Source organism: Propithecus coquereli, unplaced genomic scaffold, assembly GCF_000956105.1.
Source record: "Propithecus coquereli isolate 6110/MARCELLA unplaced genomic scaffold, Pcoq_1.0 Scaffold50, whole genome shotgun sequence".
NCBI classification, from domain to species: Eukaryota; Metazoa; Chordata; class Mammalia; order Primates; family Indriidae; genus Propithecus; species Propithecus coquereli.
This window is the reverse complement of record NW_012150841.1, coordinates 3,559,663-3,578,060: the sequence shown is the minus strand read 5'-3', so window position 1 is coordinate 3,578,060 and position 18,398 is coordinate 3,559,663. Positions and strand designations below refer to the sequence as shown.

The 18,398-nt window shown below is 37.4% G+C and overlaps 1 protein-coding gene across 2 annotated transcripts in view; it reads right to left on the bottom strand.

Moving 5' to 3' along the window:
- PHEX (phosphate regulating endopeptidase homolog, X-linked) overlaps positions 1 to 18,398 on the bottom strand; it is a 183,941-nt gene that overhangs the window by 50,639 nt on the left and 114,904 nt on the right. For both annotated transcript variants that reach the window (XM_012656322.1, XM_012656323.1), the window contains exons 13-14: positions 9,253 to 9,330; positions 956 to 1,059 (exon numbers count right to left, since the gene is read on the bottom strand). In XM_012656322.1, coding sequence (XP_012511776.1) covers positions 956 to 1,059; positions 9,253 to 9,330 — 182 coding nt within the window. The remainder of the gene's footprint in view (positions 1 to 955; positions 1,060 to 9,252; positions 9,331 to 18,398) is intronic.

Sequence of the window (18,398 nt, the reverse complement as noted above, 5' to 3'; positions counted from 1 at the left end):
ACAAACAAATGGAAATTCTGGAGTTGAAAACAGATCATGATAAATTATCCAGTCTGGAGAACAGAGATGGGAAAAGGCAGTATAGAAGTGGGCCATAGCAGAACAGAGTGTGGTCCTATGAGTCAAATGCACCAGCAGGCAGAACAAAAAGTAATCTAAACCTGGGCTGAAGAGTTTCTCAATTGTAAGCCTTTCACTCATTTGTAAAATGGGGATAATAGTACCTACACCTCACAGAATTGACTTGAGGATAAAATGAATTAAAAATTGTAAAGCACTTCCTGGCACATTGTAAACAATTAATAATTGTTAGCTGCTATCATCATCATCACCACCACCACCACCACCACCATTATCATCAGTATTTTGCTAAAGGAAGAAATCATAGCTGGCTGGCCCTGGGCCCAAAAGTTCCTAAGGAAACTCTCCTACCTGTAGGGAAAGTTCCTACAGGCAGTTGGGAAGAAGACAAATAAATCCTAACTGCTATTGGATGAAAACCATCTAGCTATCAGTTCTTAGATCTGCATTACCTCAACTATCTTCTAGCTGCTTCATAATTATACAATTACTTTGACATTTCTAATCATAGTTTATTTTTAAAGTATTTATTCCTTTGAAGATCTTCAAAAGTTTCTACGTGAGTGTGAAAATCCAGAGAAATTTTTTTCTATATATATTCATAATTAGATCTAGAAATAACTTTAATGTTTGCATCCTAATAAGCCTTCTTTCAATATGTGTTGATGCTAGAAGTGGGGGACCTGTAATTAGATTGAAGATGTTAATCACACAATATAAAAAATAAGAGTTGGCAAAACATGACACAAATTTTGCTAAAACAAGATAGCTGGCAAGACAGCTACTCTGACTTGAGGGGAATTACAAAGTTTAATCTAAAGAGACTCCACTTCCCACCAATGTATTTATCTATTTCACTTTTTTGAATACTCACTCTGTTTTTGGAACAGCTTTTCTTAGCCAGAAGAAATCAGACTGTGCTAAATACTTGCGGGTTTGCAGGATGTTGCCAAAGTAGTCGGATTCTGAGAACTTGATCTGAATAAGACAAACCACAATATCATTGTCCTAAGTGAAGCCAAGAGATGGCTCAAAAAAGAGTTCAGCACACAAAGGAGCAGCCAGCAGAGAAGCTGAGGCCCTCACAGCACTCCTCAGCCATTACCAGTTAACCCAGAATTCACAAAGCCATGAAATTTAATATGGGTGATTTTCTTTTAACATAAAAAGCTCAAAAATCAACATGGTCATTTCTCAACCACAGGAAAAAAAAAGAGAGAAGCTACAGTCATTTACAATGTGTTCCATTTACTTTATAATTGAAAAATCTACTTTAACCTTTACAGAACATATTATCTTAGGTTAGGAATTTCTTGGCTCACGACTCCTTGAGTTTCTTCTAAAATATGTACTTTATTTATTTGTCACATAAGATTCTTTCAGTAACATTCAGTTTAGTCAGCTGAAACCTCACGTAGCTATAGATGATGATTTAGTCAAATGTTAAAATCCAATTTACTGTAATTGGCATTTGTTCATAAGGAAAAAAATGAAAGTGATTCAGAGACCTATTTTCTACCCTAAGCACAATGAAGTCACCAGAATAACTTAATTATTAACAGAATTTATCTATTAATACTCAAAAAAGGCTCTAGTCATTAAATATTAATGAAATTACAGAGGCAAATCATAGATTATAGCTTGCATGAGAACACAGGAAGTTGACAGCTCACAACAATGTCTACTAAAACAGGGAAACATAAATAATTGATTTTTGAGTTCCTTTCTTTAGAAGAAGAATGGTAGATAGTTTCAATTCTATAGGCACTCCATCTACAGAAGTAACAATACTTAACCTAGATATTGTAAATATCTGTGTAACTGTAAAAGCAATAGTTTTTAGTGATCTCTAATGCTTTGGTTTTAAAATATATTACTGTGGCAAATAAGAAAAACACACATATGGAGCTGAGCACAGTGGCTGACATGTGTAGTCCCAGCTACTCAGGAGGCTGAGGCAGGAAGATCACTTGAGCCCAGGAGTTGGAGGCTGTAGTGAGCTATGATTGTGCCACTGCACTCCTGCCTGAGTGACAGAGAAAGACTCCATCTCTTAAAAAAAATAGAAAAAAGAAACAAGAAAAACATACATCTGAATAAACAAATAAGCAAGACCAAATTCTTAACTGTAATTTTTGAAAACTTTAAACCATAGTCTTTTAAAAGCAAAAATTAAAATATGCATATATTCAATATATGAAGCCCACAAGCATTGCATTATAGATAGGAGAGTATATATGCAATAATTCAATGGCCATAGACTCGACAGTCACCTGTCTGTTGGCCAACGTCTGGCTCACGTTTAGCTCCTCCCTAACATAGAACGGACACTCAGTATGTCTGTGCAGAAACTTTTGTGAATGAGTCATCTTAACAATCTTTCCAGGGGGCCAGGCCAAATTATAAAGAAAGTAGCAAAATAAGTGAAGGTATATGGAGAAAGGCAGGAATGAAAGCATTGATTCCTGGCATCCTTGGTGTTCTGCTTGGCCAACAAATTATAAAGATATGACTTTGTCTCTTCTCAAACTGCTTGGGTGGGGGTGAAGAGCTGATAAATAAATTGTGATACATTCACATAATGAAAACAATGCAGCAATTGAAATGATTGCTCTGCATGCATGAACATGAAGGAAATCTTAAAAATTACACTGAGTAAACAAGGCAAGTTGTATGTGTGAGAGAATTTAAAGTTTTAGAACATACAAAACAATACTGCATATGATTTATGAGCATATACCTAGGTAGCAGAAGCATAAAGAAATGCATGGGAATAATAAAACGGAACTCAAGATAGTGTTTATAACCAGGGAAGGAGATAAGCATGAAGGAAGGAGATTAGATCAAGAAGGATTACACACCAAACTTCAAACCCATATGTTTTATTCATTTAAAATGTGGCTATATATAAAGCTAATATGGCAATATGTTTAACATAAATTAAAGATAGTTGTTCAAAATATTATTTTTCATGCTGCTCCAATGTTTGAAATGCTTCATAATAAAAAGAAATCTTATAATTGATTGTATTTTAAGATAAATGTTTTTTCTTAGTCTCAGAAGAAACAGAGTAAGCATCTTGTTTTAGGAAGTAACCTTAACCAGCAATCCTGAGGCATTCCCAGACTGGGTGGTTAAAAGATGTATCCATTGTTCAACCCCTAACCTTTTTCAGCTTTTGTTCCCAAGATAGCTCTGCCAGAACCTTCAGAATATGACTATAACTGATAGAAAATTCAGGTATGTTCTTGGGCTCAGAATATTTTCAGGGAAATTCTTCCAAAGGAATTTCCTTCAAAAATATTAACTTTTTTCTTTTTTTTTTTTTCTTTCTTTTGCAATATCGGTGGGGTCAGTTTTTATTTTTAGAAGAGTTTGCTAATTGTGATACTTTCCTGTTCCATTTGAAAAAAAAGAAAAGAAAAAAATCTTGGCACTCAGGTTGGTCCACAGACAATAAATAGAAAACCATCCCAAAACTTTCTAAAGAAGTAAAGAGCCCCAAGTCTAAAAATACTTTATATAAATAAGGTCCTACCACAGGCCATGAAAATAACGATGGAAGCAAAACTCCGAGGTGAGTAGTTACAATTTGTCACAGCTTATCTCTGTTTAGGAGTACAATTTTAAAATTACTGCATTGAGAATATTAGTTATTTCTTAGCTTGGTTTAATTGTTCTATTCCATTTATATGATGGAAATCACAAGTAATAAGGGACAAATATTACTTTTTCCTCTGAGACAGGTTAAGGGTGTAGGGTAGGAAGGAACCAGTCATTGTTATTCTCACATGATAGATGGGAAATAGGGTTAAAGAGATTATGGAACTGGGCAAAGCTATGCAGTCCAAGTCATTTGGCTCTTATTTCAATGTTATTTTCATTGGTCCAAACAAGAGAACCAGTGATTCAACAGAAAGAGTAGAGGGAAGGAGGAAGAAAACATAAGAATTGTGGATGGGACTCAAAGCAGTGATTAAATAAGTCATGGTACAGCTTAGTTAATGAAATATCATACAGCTGTTAGAATAATGGTAACAAAGGCTATTGAAGACAGTGACAAAACAATACATTAACTATAAAGATCAGTATACAAAATTCTATATAAACATCAATTACAGCTATACAGAAATCAGCAAGAACAAAGTAACACACTCTAACAGAAGTATGCACTATTATGTTCCGATACCAATGTCATGGGTGTTTGTTCATTCCTTTTCCATTTCCCAAATTTTCTCCCATGTGATAATAATTTGATAACTTCAAATATTTCAAAAGGCCCTTGAATGAGAAAGAAATCTGAAACCCAGCAACCACTGGGAAAATTCTGTTTGTTGTAGAGATAGCAACAAGAGTGAATGCACATGAATATTTTAAAACCACTTATAATCTCCAAAAAAAAAAAATTAAACTTGACAAGGGACAATAATTGGCTCAAAAGCCTCTTGTCCTTTCAGAGAAAATCTAGGTCAAGTTGATAATGACTTTCAATCAATTCCATCTCTTGACTTTTCAATTGAGTGACCTTTGGGGAATTAATTGGGGCTCTCGCTGTCATTTCCTAAGAACAGATGTCCAGATCATAAAATTCAGGAGAACCTGCATTTCTCTTCTTGGAAATCCTATACCAGATGCCAAACACCAAATGCCACAGACTAAATGGAAGAATAAAGTAATTACCACCCACACACACAAAGATGGGGAACATGTAATAAGGGCAGAACAAAGGAAATGTGTTCAGCTTCTCTGTAGAATGAGTAAGTACACTTTTATAAGACACTATATGCCAATAGGAAGTAAAAACTCTAGGATACCTTTCATCTAACTTAAATCCATTTAAAGACATTCAGATATGTACCCAAATATCTGTAAGAATGATTTTATGTTAGGCACCCAAAGAATTTTCTGAATACTTAATGAAATCCAGATTTCGTATCTACATTTTCCTTTATTTAAACAACAAAGCAATATGCAAGATTGGTGTGTTTAGATGACTTTGCCCATAAGTGACGTCTGTGTATGTATATACATATGTATATACAGGCGTGATGTTCGAAATGTTTAACATTCCACATATATGGTATACTGTGGAAGATGCAGTTCCCAGAGCAGCTATGTAAGGGTGAGTCTCAGGGAACAACAGCCTGCTGACCAGCACTGGAACCAGCTGTCCCCTCTCCATGATCCTGACTTTAACCCCTACTGCAATTCTCCGCTGGCTTTCACAAGAATGAGTGAAGTGCTTAACCATGCCGCTTATTGACCTGTTGCCTCTCAGCTACACGCTCACCCTCTCACTCTGTTCTGTAATGCTGGGGACTGGGAGTCTGAAAACTCTCTTTCCCAGGCTCCTTTGCCAATTGGCTTCCTGTCAATAGGAGGCACTGGGGCAAGAGGATAAAAGGTGCTATGTTGCTGCTTGCTCTCTCTCCTGTCCCCATGCTCCCCCCTCCCTTCCCTTCTTCTTCTGACAATGACTCTGGAAGAATCTTCAAGTCCCTCCTCCACAGCTCAGCTCTGGAGTGGCAGTTCCTCCTCTGCTCTCCTAAGTGATGGCACTATCCATCACCTCCTCCCTTCTGTGTCCCTAGGGACAGGGGTGGCAGCTGCTTCCTAAAGTTATTAATCAGTAGTTTATCTCACCTTCCCCTTTTCTGCTTTCCAACCTATTTCCTGTATTAAATCCCCTGTTTGAAATACCTAGTATGCTTTTTGCTTTCCTGGCTGATACAGCAATCTTTCCAAAACTGATATAAACTCACTCCTGATTCTATTTCCATTAAGGAAAAATGAAATGGAATACTTTACAAGGCGAATTAGAAAATGGACTGATGCCTTTTTAGGCTAACTAATAGGCTTTCCTGCATGTTAATATGGGTTGAAATAAAGGATATTTTCTTTCTTCTTGCTCTTTTCAAAAACTACAGGGTTGTTGTTCAGGAATACTTTAATGAGTATCTCGGTTTACCTTGTTAACCTCAAAGAAATAAATTTTTCCTCTGATTTTTTTTTCACATTTGCCTCTCAATTCTTTTTCATTTGCTCTTATCTCCACATGAGCTCGACTTCAGTTTTCAACCTTTCTCCTTGACCTTCATTGGATCCATCACCTAATCTCTCTCCTCTTTCCTTTTGCATTTGTGCCTGATGAATCATATCTTCACTTGTGTCAAATGTAGCAAGCTGTTTTTCATTTGTAACAGCCTCTCATGCTGAGAGCTTGTGTTACCAGAAATTTCTCACAGGCCCTATAGTAGTCCTTATCTACATGTTTCTTAAAACTGAAAACACAGTCCCATTGTGTACCAGCCATACTTTAGTCCTTTTGCTACTAACCTCGGTGACACTATTATAATCTATACATCATTCTTCATTTACTTTCAGGTTGGGTTTTATTCATTTTCTCTATCAGTTTCTGAACACAAATAACTTTTACTTCATGTATTTGGAACGTTTTTCACTGTCAGTTTTTTAAACTGTTAAAACTCTTGGGTGTAATTGTGTCGGCTTTGGCAATGAGTCCACTGAAAGCCATTTCTTCGCAGAAGTGATTAAAAATCTTGGTGTCTAAGAGCTTCAGTTCAGGCCCCGGAGAAATGAAGAAGCATACCCAATATGACAACCTGTTTGGCATCTGGTTTCTTTTCACAAAAGATACTGCATTCAGTGAGTCCTTAAATTTGGGGCTCGCAACTTAGACAGCAACAGACTGCCAACAAAACTTGATCAATTAAATATTATGAGTGAGCCCTGAATGCTACCTTATTTGATTAAAACTTGGGAGTGCTCCATCTGTATAGCCTTTTAAATCAATTTGAGGGACCTGGACACTGCATGAGTTAATTCATGATGACTTTTCCAAACCAAAATAATCTACTGTCATAAGTGCGAATTGAGGATGTCATAGCTAATGCTTACATTGTGCTGATTGTGTGCCACGGTTGGTCCTAAACACTTTAAATATGTTAACTTATTTGATCCTCACAGCAATCCTATATGGGAGGGATTGTCATCAACCCCATTCTGCAGATAAAGAAACTGTGGCACAAGGAGACTGTGTAACCTACCCTAGGTCACGCAGGTAGTAAGTGGCAGACTGGAGATTTCACTGCAGGCACTTTGACTTTCCGTGTTCATAACCACTACACCAAACTGCCTCTCAAACCTTCTCTTTCACATCCTTACCTGGAATATTTACCAAACACATGAAATTACCCAGGTCCTCCTGCTAAGGTACTTTCTGCCCTGGTGATGCTCTTCTTAACAGCAACAGTTCTTATATTGATCCACAAAGCTACCGTTTATAGGGAGCCTACTATGCACCAAACATTATGCTAGGTGCTTTTACATTTATATAATCTCATGGGATCTTCCCAACAACACTAAGATGTGGTTATTATTTCCAGTATCCAATAGCCAAAGAGAAACTAGCTGATGTTAAGTAATCTTCACTAAATCAAACAACGAGTAAGTGGAACAGGCAGAATTCAAACTCAGGCCTGTGACTCAAGAGCCTGTGCTCTTAACCACTTGCAACATGGCCTCCCCTCTGCTCTTCTCCTTCCCAACAGCTCTGGTAAGGCAGCCCCCACCAAGTCTCCACCCTGACTCCTCTGTTCCTCCAACACAGCTGCCTCCTCTGATTGCAGGCAGAGATTCCTGAGCCAAAATTTCAGTCCTGACTCTGACACTCCGTGTAGTAGTGAGGAGATCACTTAATTTCTTTGAGGCTCTGCTTCCTTTTCTGCAAAATGGGGATAAACAACATCTACTTCACAGGATCACTATGAGAATTAAGAGATAATGTACATGAATGTGTCAAGTGCTTTGGTATTTTTAATTACCATAATAATAATGGGATTTCCAGCATCATCAAAACAGTGTATAATAAAATAGGCTGGCTGAGCTTTAGGATACTGTGAAGCATAATTTCTTTCTTCTAGAGCAACTGGATCAATAGTTTGGGAGGCTATATCTTGGAGTCCAATGGAGAAAGTTTCTAATTAAAGCTTTCTCTCACTTTTGAACGGTCTTATAAAATTCTGATGCTCATCTACAAAGCTGGGATTGCTTTCAGGTATGCCACTTGTTGAAGCACAATTTGAGGAAAGAGCTATACCTCAAAACCATAGTTATTTAATACATTGACTACCACACTAGACAAAAACATTTTTCCTTGGGGCCATGGTGTTTTATTACGAAAATAGAATAAAAACTTTGAAAACAAAATGATCCTTTCTAACTTAATGAAAAATTTAATGAAAAACAAAATTTATTAACTTCTATTTAATCCACATTTTCAGAATGAATTTGTCAATATTAATTGTAACAATAAGAATATCAACAAGATTTTCACAAACCAACTGCAGGTTTTGCCCAGGTTTTATGTCACGAAACCCGGGGCTCAAAACTAGTGTGAGTTAAATACAACTCGCATGGCAGTTAATGTGTTAAAGAACTTCGAAAGACTATTTTTTTTTGAGGAAATCTAGTGAATGGTAAAAATGGGGTTTTTTTGTGAGGAAGAAAAATTCTTTGTCAGAACCATTTTTAGGAAAGGAAATAACAGTGGTTGTGTTTAGAAAAGTTTGTAATTAATAGATCTACTGGAAAATACTTGTCCCAAAATTTTGGAATAAAAAAGAATTATTGCTATTTCTCATCAGTAACTCACTGCAAATATATAGTCCAACTCACAATAAATTATAGAGTCATATGTATATGTACTTAATTTGCCAAAACACTCATAAAGTTTAATGAAGTTAACTCCCAGCAGGCAGATTTATTACTATTCATTTCATATGAATGAAGCAAATAAAAAGCATTTAACAACAAACATGATGCGCTCACCATTAGAACATGCCCACTAATTGTAAAACACTCAATTTGCTTAATTCTTTCTTTTACGATCAAATTAGGCCAAATCCAAGTCCATTTACTTTATGATACCCACTCAGCTATGCATTCTTTCTGACACTTCCTGTATTTTGAATCTGCTCTAAATCTTGTGACATGCCTGGCGTATTCATGCTCATATCTAGCCAAGAAATTTATCAAAAGTTGGTGCTTTCTGGCACCACCAGGCTCAATTGCTTGGACTTGGGTTAGTTGAAAGGCACAAGGCCAGTAAAACTTGCCAGAAAAAAAAAACACAGTAAATTTAGCACTTACTGCCTTGAGGTCTTCATTAACATGAGTATCATTCATTATAAACTCAGGATAGCCAACTTTTGCCAAAACAGCTCTTGCCTATAAAAAGGAAAAAGAAAAATGATGTCAGAGTTTCAGCACTTAAATCATTAATAATCACAGGACGGAAGAATGCAATCTTCATCTGAAAACTCCATTTACTTAATATCTGCTATATTTGCAAGCCACTGTGAAGGGGAAAAAAAAAGTTAGTCCCTGCCCTCAATATACTAAAAATGTAGTAAATGTACCAAATAATTACCTAGCACAAAGTAAACAAAATAAAAATTTTAATAGAAATAGACAATGTTGTTCTCAAAGTCCAGAGCAAAGACATTCTTCATGGGGAAAATGTTTAATGAAGAAGACAACCAAATAGAGTCTTAGAGAATGGTTAGGATTTCAAAATGCAGAGCTGAGAGGAAGAACATTTCAGGAGAGGATACAGGGGTAAAACTATTTGTGAACTATACATTTGATAAGGGGTTAATATCCAAAATATATTTTAAAAACTCAACTCATAGCAAGAAAACAAATAACCCAAATAAAAAATGGGACAAGGATGTGAAAAGACATTTCTCAAAAGAAGACAGACAAATGGCCAACAGGTATGTTAAAAAATGCTCAGCATTACTACTAATCATCAGGGAAATGAAAAGTAAAACCACTTTGAGATATCACTTCACATCTGCTAGGATGGCTGTTATCAACAAGACAAGAGATAAGTGTTGGGCAGGGTGTGGAGAAAAAAGGGAATCCTTGCACACTGTTGGTGGCAATGCAAATTGGTACCACCACTATGGAAAATATTATGGAGTTTCCTCAAAAAATTAAAAAGAGAACTATCATATGATCCAGTAATCCCACTTCTGGGATTATTCATTCCCTATTTACTGCAAAACACAGAGGATAATTAGTACCTTTGTCTATCAAAAGGATGGTTATGACATTATGACTTATCTCAAATTCTAGACCCTTGTGGGTATATATCCAAATGAAATGAAATAAATATGTTGAAGATATATCGGCACCTCCATGTTCATGGAAACACTATTCAAAATAGGCAAGATATGGAATCAACCTAAGTGTCTATATATGGATGAATGGATTTTTTCTAAATGTGGTGTATATACACACAATGGAATAATATTCAGCTTTATAAAAGAAGGAAATCCTGTCGTTTGTAACAACATGGATGAACCTGAAGGAATTATGCTAAATGAAATAGGCCAGGCACAGAAAAACAAATACCACATGATCTCACTCATATGTGGAATCTATAAAAGTCAAACACATAGAAGCAGAAAGTATTAATAGAATGGTGGTTATCATCAGCCAGGGGTTGGGGTTGGGTTTAGGAGATGTTGATCAAAGGATACAAAATTTCAGTTAGATGGGAGGAATAGTTCAGAAGATATATTGTACAACACGGTTACTACAGTTAATAACAAAGTATTGTATACTTGAAGATTGCTAAGAGAGCAGATTTTAAATGTTCTTATGACAAAAAAATCATAAATTGTGAGGTAATGGATATATTAATTAGCTTGATTTACCCATTCTACACTGTATACATATATCAAAACATCATACTGTACACCATAAATACATATAAAATTTTGTCAGTTTAAATAAATAAAAATGAAAGAATACAGAGAGACAGGAAACACATGGCATATTGGAGAAATGGTAAGTAATTTGATCAAGCCAGACCATAAATACACAAGAGCGAAGAGCAGAAGATAATGCAGGAAAATTGGCTTGGGTCAGATCACAGAGACTCCTGAATGCCGTGCTAACGAGTCTATATTTTATTTTATAGCTAAGAGAGAGCTAAATATCTTTAGCAGGGAAGTAAAAGGAGATGAGTCATGCTTCAGGAAAATTATCCTTGCAACACTGTGAATGATAGCCAGGATGCCAGAAAAATTGAAGGTTAGGGTCTGCAATAATTTACGATAAGCTGTGGCTGGGCGTGGTGGTTCATGCCTGTAATCCTAGCACTCTGGGAGGCCGAGTTAGGTGGATCACTTCAAGTCAGGAGTTCGAGACCAGCCTGAGCAAGAGAGAGACCCTATCTCTACTAAAAATAGAAAGAAATTAGCCAGGCAACTAAAAGTAGAAAAAAATTAGCCAGGTGTGGTGGTGCACACCTGTAGTCCCAGCTACTTGAGAGGCTGAGGCCAGAGGATCACTTGAGCCGAGGAGTTTGAGGTTGCTGTGAACTAGGCAGATGCCACGGCACTCTAGCCCGGGTGACAGAGCAACACTCTGTCTCAAAAAAAAAATGTATAAGTCATAACGTCATAACCATCCTTTTGACAGGTAAAAGTACTAATTATCCTCTGTGTTTTGCAGCATATAGGGAATTAATAAAGGCAAAATCACCTTAGGTTCATATAAAGAGCCTCTAGAGCACAGATTAGCAAATCATGACCCCTGGGCCAAATCCAGTCACCCTTTCCCACCTGTTTTATAAATAAAGTTTTATTGGAACACAGCCACAGCCATTCATTTACCTATTATCTATGGCTGCTTCTGCCTACAACTATGGAGTTGAGTAGTTGGGACCAAAACCCAGTGGTCCACAAAGCCTCAAATAGTTTGTCTGGCTTTTTATTTTTTATTTTATTTTATTTTTATTTATTTACTTACTTACTTACTTAGAGACAGAGTCTCACTCTGTTGCCCGGGTTAGAGTGCAGTGGCGTCACCATAGCTCACTGCAACCTCAAACTCCTGGGCTCAAACGATCCTCCTGCCTCAGCCTCCTGAGTAGCTGGAACTACAGGCATGCACCACCATGCCCAGATAATTTTTTCTATATATATATTATGTCTGTCCCTTTTTAGAAAAAGTTTGTCAACCCTTACTTTAGAGAAACTTTACAGTTCTATATGAATATTTCTCTCTCCTCTCCCCAGATTCTGGGTTTCACAAAAGCAAAAGAGAAGCTTACAAATACATTCTAAGTATATTCTCAGGGCTCTGACCAGATCCCCTGGGATTCCTTTTATCATTTTTGTACATCCCTCCCCAGCATCTATGTTCTTTTCTTTTCTAAGGGCCAGCACCTGAGACTCTTTGAAGGCCTGCCCTAGGGCAACTAAAGCTCCTTGTCTGTGCTCAAAAACAGCTAGCTCCTGGGAATTTATTTGCCTTCTGCCCACTCTACCTACACCTCCACCCAGGCAACCGCTAGCTGATAACTGACTGTAGCAAGAGTATGAAAGCCTTTGCCTCAATTCAGGACAAACTCTGAGGTATAATTTGCACTTCCAGAGTTCCTTGCTGGATAGGACTAGTGCTGAGATGTCCCCTGAAATCACACCTTTGCCTGCCTCTTGCCCCTCCCTGTCTTGCTTCTCCCACTCCCGTGCTGGTGTTTCTTGGGAGTATTTGCTTAATTAATCACTTGCACAGGAATCCTCATCTCTAGATTTGCCTCCAGATGACCCAACAGAAGACCCAGGCAACCCCAAACACGTTGGTTTTTTTCCAGCAAAGCAGCAAAGCAAAACCAGGGACTTTTGCACACTACTCTTGATGACAAGTTTTTTTCCTTTAGTCCCTTTCAATTTTCCTCAAGAAATAAATAGAATAAGATAGTACATTTTCCTTATCTTCTTGAGATAATTCAAATATTAAATATCAGCAGAAACCTGAAACTCAAGACTCAGAGAGGATTTTACAAGTGTTATAGGACACAATCATAATGGGTTTTGCTGTTCCAGAGACTCAAATATAGCACAGATCAAATTATGCCTTCAAAACTCTGTGAGTTACACACACTAAAAGCCTGATGTGACCCAGATAGCAGATAACTAGAGGTTACAACTCTCCACCCAATACCAAATGACATGTCATATGTCTATTGGTTACCTTGTTCTGAAATTATTATTTCTTTCATTGTATTTAATTCCTCACTGTATTTTATCAGCTCACCATAAGTCAGTCATATGCATAATTATAGCAAATAAAGAGCTCTGGATAGTTTCCCAAAAAGAAAACAAAAAAAAAATGAAAAGAAAAGAAAGAAATATATAAGCTGAGTCATCCACAATTGTTTTCTGAAAACTAGTCTTTCTGGAGCATGTTGGTGAATTATGCATTGCTTTTCAAACCTCATGCTCTGGGACCCCCCACTGCACTTCGGAACTTCACAGAATATATTACCGTCTGCACCATATACACAGGTCATTGAATCCTTTTTTTTTATTATTTATTTAGCAGCACCGTGACATGAAGAGAATTAGTACAGAGGTACAAAGAATTCCTATTTACCTCCCAAGGATTCATAGCTAGAATAATAATACTAGTAGCAACATTGCCAACATCTGAATAGAATGCTCTTCCTCCTGAAAATTTCTACTCAGACTCAAATGCTTCTTCTTCCAGAGAGTCTGTTGTCAATGCCACATCATCCCATCCTACTTTATTCTACATTCTTCCCTGAGAAGTTTCGGAACTATTAATACATCTCACAATATCCCACGGAGCATGGTTCCAGGTTAGACTGCCAATGAGAACTACTCATAGTCAACTCCAAAGGTACAAGAGAAGGAGACAACCATGTATTTGTTGTTGGTAGCCATAGGCAGGCACACAGGCATCTGCAGAAAGCAGACACAGCACTTTGCCAGCAAGTTGCAGACATTCTCCTGAGAAGACCCCATTGGTGTAGAGATCATTGGCCAGCTCTGCCCTTCACTCCCCAGCCCTCTGAATGGTTGCATTAGCCTCCAATTCCCTGTATTAAATATCCTCCTGCTTGATATACTTAGAAGAGCATCTGTTTTCCTGAATGAACCCTAAGGCAAATCGTGATCATGTCACTTTTTAACTTTCTCAGAATGGAAGAGGTGAAGCACCAATAGTTTGATGGCTTGAAGGGTAGGTCAAAATCAATATTAGTGACTGAGGCCTAAAATCGATTACTCCATTGGTTATGTGGACAACAAGGAAAGGCAAGTTCCACTGCAAATGCTGAGAGAACAGTCATATGAATATTTAACAGATTGTATATCGTATCCTGCAAGAAATATTTCCTAGGCTGTTTGTGGCTGAACAAAAACTCCAGAGTTTTCCATAACGTGCATTTCTATCTCTTATTCATACACACATCTAAAGAGGAGCTATGCTTGGTAACTGGACATCCTTTCTCAATGGAGGAGCCTCAAGTAGCTGCTTATCTTCACTACCTCTATGACCTTGGGCAAAGTGCTTGACTTTTCTGAAGCAAACATTGCCTATTGTCCACCCAGTATTTATTATCCCTTTCCTCTCTTTACTATCGGGACCACAATTCTGCTCAGGATGACAATGGAACCAACAAAAAATAGCTATGTTGTTCAGCTTGTTTTACAACTGGAGTTGGCTATGGGATGAGATTTGAGCCAATGGCATATAGCTGAAAGTCCTTGTTGTACTTTCAATAATCCATTTTAAAAGAGGACAGATTCACTGGCATGTGCTTTCTGCCTTTAGCCCAGGGTTTCTCAACCTCAACACTATTGACACTTTGGGAGATAATTCTTGTTGTGGGCATTGTACTATATATTGTAGGATGTTTAGCAGTATCTTTGGCTTCTACACATTAGATACCAGTAGCAACTCCTCCCCCCCAAGTTGTGACAACCAAAAATGCCTCCATATATTGCCAAATGTCCCCTGGGAGCAAAAATCACCCCCAGTTGAGAACCACTGCCTTAGCCTTTCCTCTTCTTCCTTTCTGGAATGGCGATGCAATTCCAGAGGTAAAGCAGCCATTTTGTAACCACAAGGCAACAAATATGAGAAAGAAACCTACATGCTATAGACGGTGTGATGAAAAGTTGATGGCATCTAGAGCCCACCATTTTAGGACTGGACTGCCCCATTTCCCCTTCATGACATGAGGCAAATAAACCCCTTATTTGTTTGAGACATTATGTGTCATATTTCCATTAGCTATAGCCTAATGTAATCCTAACACAGTGTCATCAGATGTAGTGTGAGAAAAAAATTAGTACCTTGTTCATAGCATTGGCTGAAAGAGTTTAGGATGACATTGCATATAAAACACTTTTTTATTCCTTAGTCCCGAGAGTATGATGAATAAATATTAGTTGTAGACTACACAGAGAAAGTAGAAACATGACTTCTTCCAAGGATTTGGAGTAAATGTTATGTGCCTGTTTGGAGGATCTTTCAGTGGAGTCCAGGCCAGATTATACCCTCAACCAAATACCTGAAGGCTCCTGTAAAATAATGTCACTCTCTTTAGTCATAGGTCCAGTTTCAGAAGGCCACAATTTTGGTGAGAGAGAAAACAATGAGAGAAAAAGTGTTGAGAGAAAAAGGCTATTGAGACAATCCTGTGATCAATGGGAGACAGATGTACCCACAAGCTTCTTAGAGCATGCTGGAAGATTTCCCTAGCAAAGCCAGACTGTGCACATGAGCTAGAAGAATTCAGGCTATTCACAACTCCCAAAAAAGTTGAAGGATTCTTTTGAGGGCCACTATTTGCACACCTCTGAAATGGACACTATGAAGTCTAACCCTAAAAAAGACAAAAGATAAAGGTTGTCTTTAGCATTCACCATCTTGGTTTCTGCCTTCCTCCCTTTCTCTTTCCTGTATCTGTTCCTCCCAACACCCAGCAGGCTCTGTGTGTTCATTTCCCTTGCTAGCCCATCATACCCAAATTGGCCTTTCCTTGACAATGCATTGTGCTCCAGAGTCATCTCCCCCTTCCCTCCTCATCCATCAAAACTATAATTCCTTCAAGAGAGCTAATCCATTAGTTGTCATTGGGGCCTCAAACTAATTTATGATAAAATGTGAGTGACTAATAGCAATCTAATGTATTAACTCTAGAGAAATATCTATATTTGAAAGAGTAGTTTATTATCCAAAGGGATAGATCCAATTATAAGGGAGGTTTTCATAGCTGAGAGAATCTTCTTTCTGATGCTATTCAAATTAAGCCAATGGCCTATTCCACTTAATCACCATTGTGTTTTCCACATGGAACACAATGGCAGGCATATAGCAAGTAATCAATGCTCGAAAATGCTCAATAAATATTGATACATGTAGTGACTAATTTAGTTGATAAACCCACTCTGATCAATGTCATCAATAGTATCAGAAAATATAAAAAGCTATATTTTATATTTAACTTTTAAATATAAAAGGCCTAGGCCGGGTGCAGTGGCTCACGCCTGTAATCCTAGCTCTCTGGGAGGCCGAGGCGGGCGGATTGTTTGAGCTCAGGAGTTCGAAACCAGCCTGAGCAAGAGCGAGACCCTGTCTCTACTAAAAATAGAAAGAAATTAATTGGACAAGTAAAAATATATAGAAAAAATTAGCCGGGCATGGTGGCACATGCCTGTAGTCCCAGCTACTTGGGAGGCTGAGGCAGAAGGATCGCTTGAGCACAGGAGTTTGAGGTTGCTGTGAGCTAGGCTGATGCCACGGCACTCTAGCCAGGGCAACAAAGTGAGACTCTGTCTCAAAAAAAAAAATAAAAATAGAAAATAAATAAATAAATAAATATAAATGGCCTAACATAAGATCATGAACATCATTCAGTGCTGTTCACATCAAGGTACATTTCCACATTAACTAATCTTACCACAGGAGAAAAAAAATAGGGGGACAAAAGAGAGAGCCTTTGTGAGAACCTAGAAACCTTCTAGAAAATGGAGCAAGGTATAAAATCCATTGCAGTTAATTCTCAATGACAAACAAAACTATATGTTTTAATATAAGCTATTTCAATCAATCAACAAATACTTATTGAGCATGCAATCTAGGCTCAAGAATTTCCTTAGTGCTAAAGGAACATACAAACATATAATATGGTCCATGGCCTCACTGCATTTTTACTTTAAAAAGCTGAGGAAAAACATTCTATAACAACTTGCCATCCACACTAATATATTAGTAATACCTTAATGATCTGAATGTCTCTGTTCCTCGTTTCCTCATCTGTAGAATGTATATACATTTAACTTCTAATACCAATAAAGTGAAATAGAGAGTTGAAAGAACTATTCAGATAGCAAAGGAATAAAGTAAAATTGCATTACCTAGATCAGGGGTTAGCGAACTTTTTCTGCAAAGTGCTAGATAGTAAATATTTTAGCTTTTGTAGGCCATATGGTCTCTGCACAATTGCTCAACTCTACCACTCTACCTGGGAAAGTAGAGACAATCTGGGACAATACATAAATGAATGGTTGTGGCTGTGTTCCAATAAAACTTTATTTATAGACACTGAAATTTGAATCTCATATAACTTTCATGTACTGTGATATATTCTTCTTTTGATTTTTTAAAACTATTTAAAAATGTAAAATCCTTTCTTAGCCTATGGACCATACAAAAACAGACAACATGTCAAATGTGGCCCAAGGGCCATAGCTTACTAGGCCAACATAGATAATTGAATGAGGGTAGATTGTTCATCGAATTGCCTCAATCCACAGCATAGGGGCTAGCACACAGTAAGTTCTCAACAATGCTGACCCATGTTCCACAGTGTGGTTCATGTGCATGTGTATGCACATGCGTGCATGGCTTAGCTGTTGAAATTTTTATTTGTTTATGTTTTGCTCTTTGCTATTACTACCATGTTCATGCAACAAATCTCAGTCGCTTGGAAGTTTATTCCTTGCCCTAAAGTCTTACTTATGGCTAGAGCTTTAAAAGTCACAATTAATGACTACAGAGAGTTCATAAAGTGAAGATTGTTACTTTAAAAGAGAGAATAGCTATAGCAAACGAACTCAGAAAAACAAGGAACCTTGAAAACTTAATACACAACCTGATTTAAACCCTCAAGTCACCCCTACCTTCCCAGAATTTTCCACAAGGTACACTGCAACTTGATAATGCTGGTGGTAAGAACAGAACCAAACATAATTCTGCTTTATTTGGCTGTGAGCACTGAAATGGCATATAATTTTTATACAGATGACCAAACTGATTTAAAGATTGGTTAGGTTGACGGCTTTACTCCCGAATTTTCAAAGCCACTCAGTATTAAGCTGATCTACAGAAAGCAAAAGGAAAATCTCATTTGTTTTAATCCCTACTGACTTGGCTATTTAGGAGAGTCAGGTAAATTCTCAAATGTC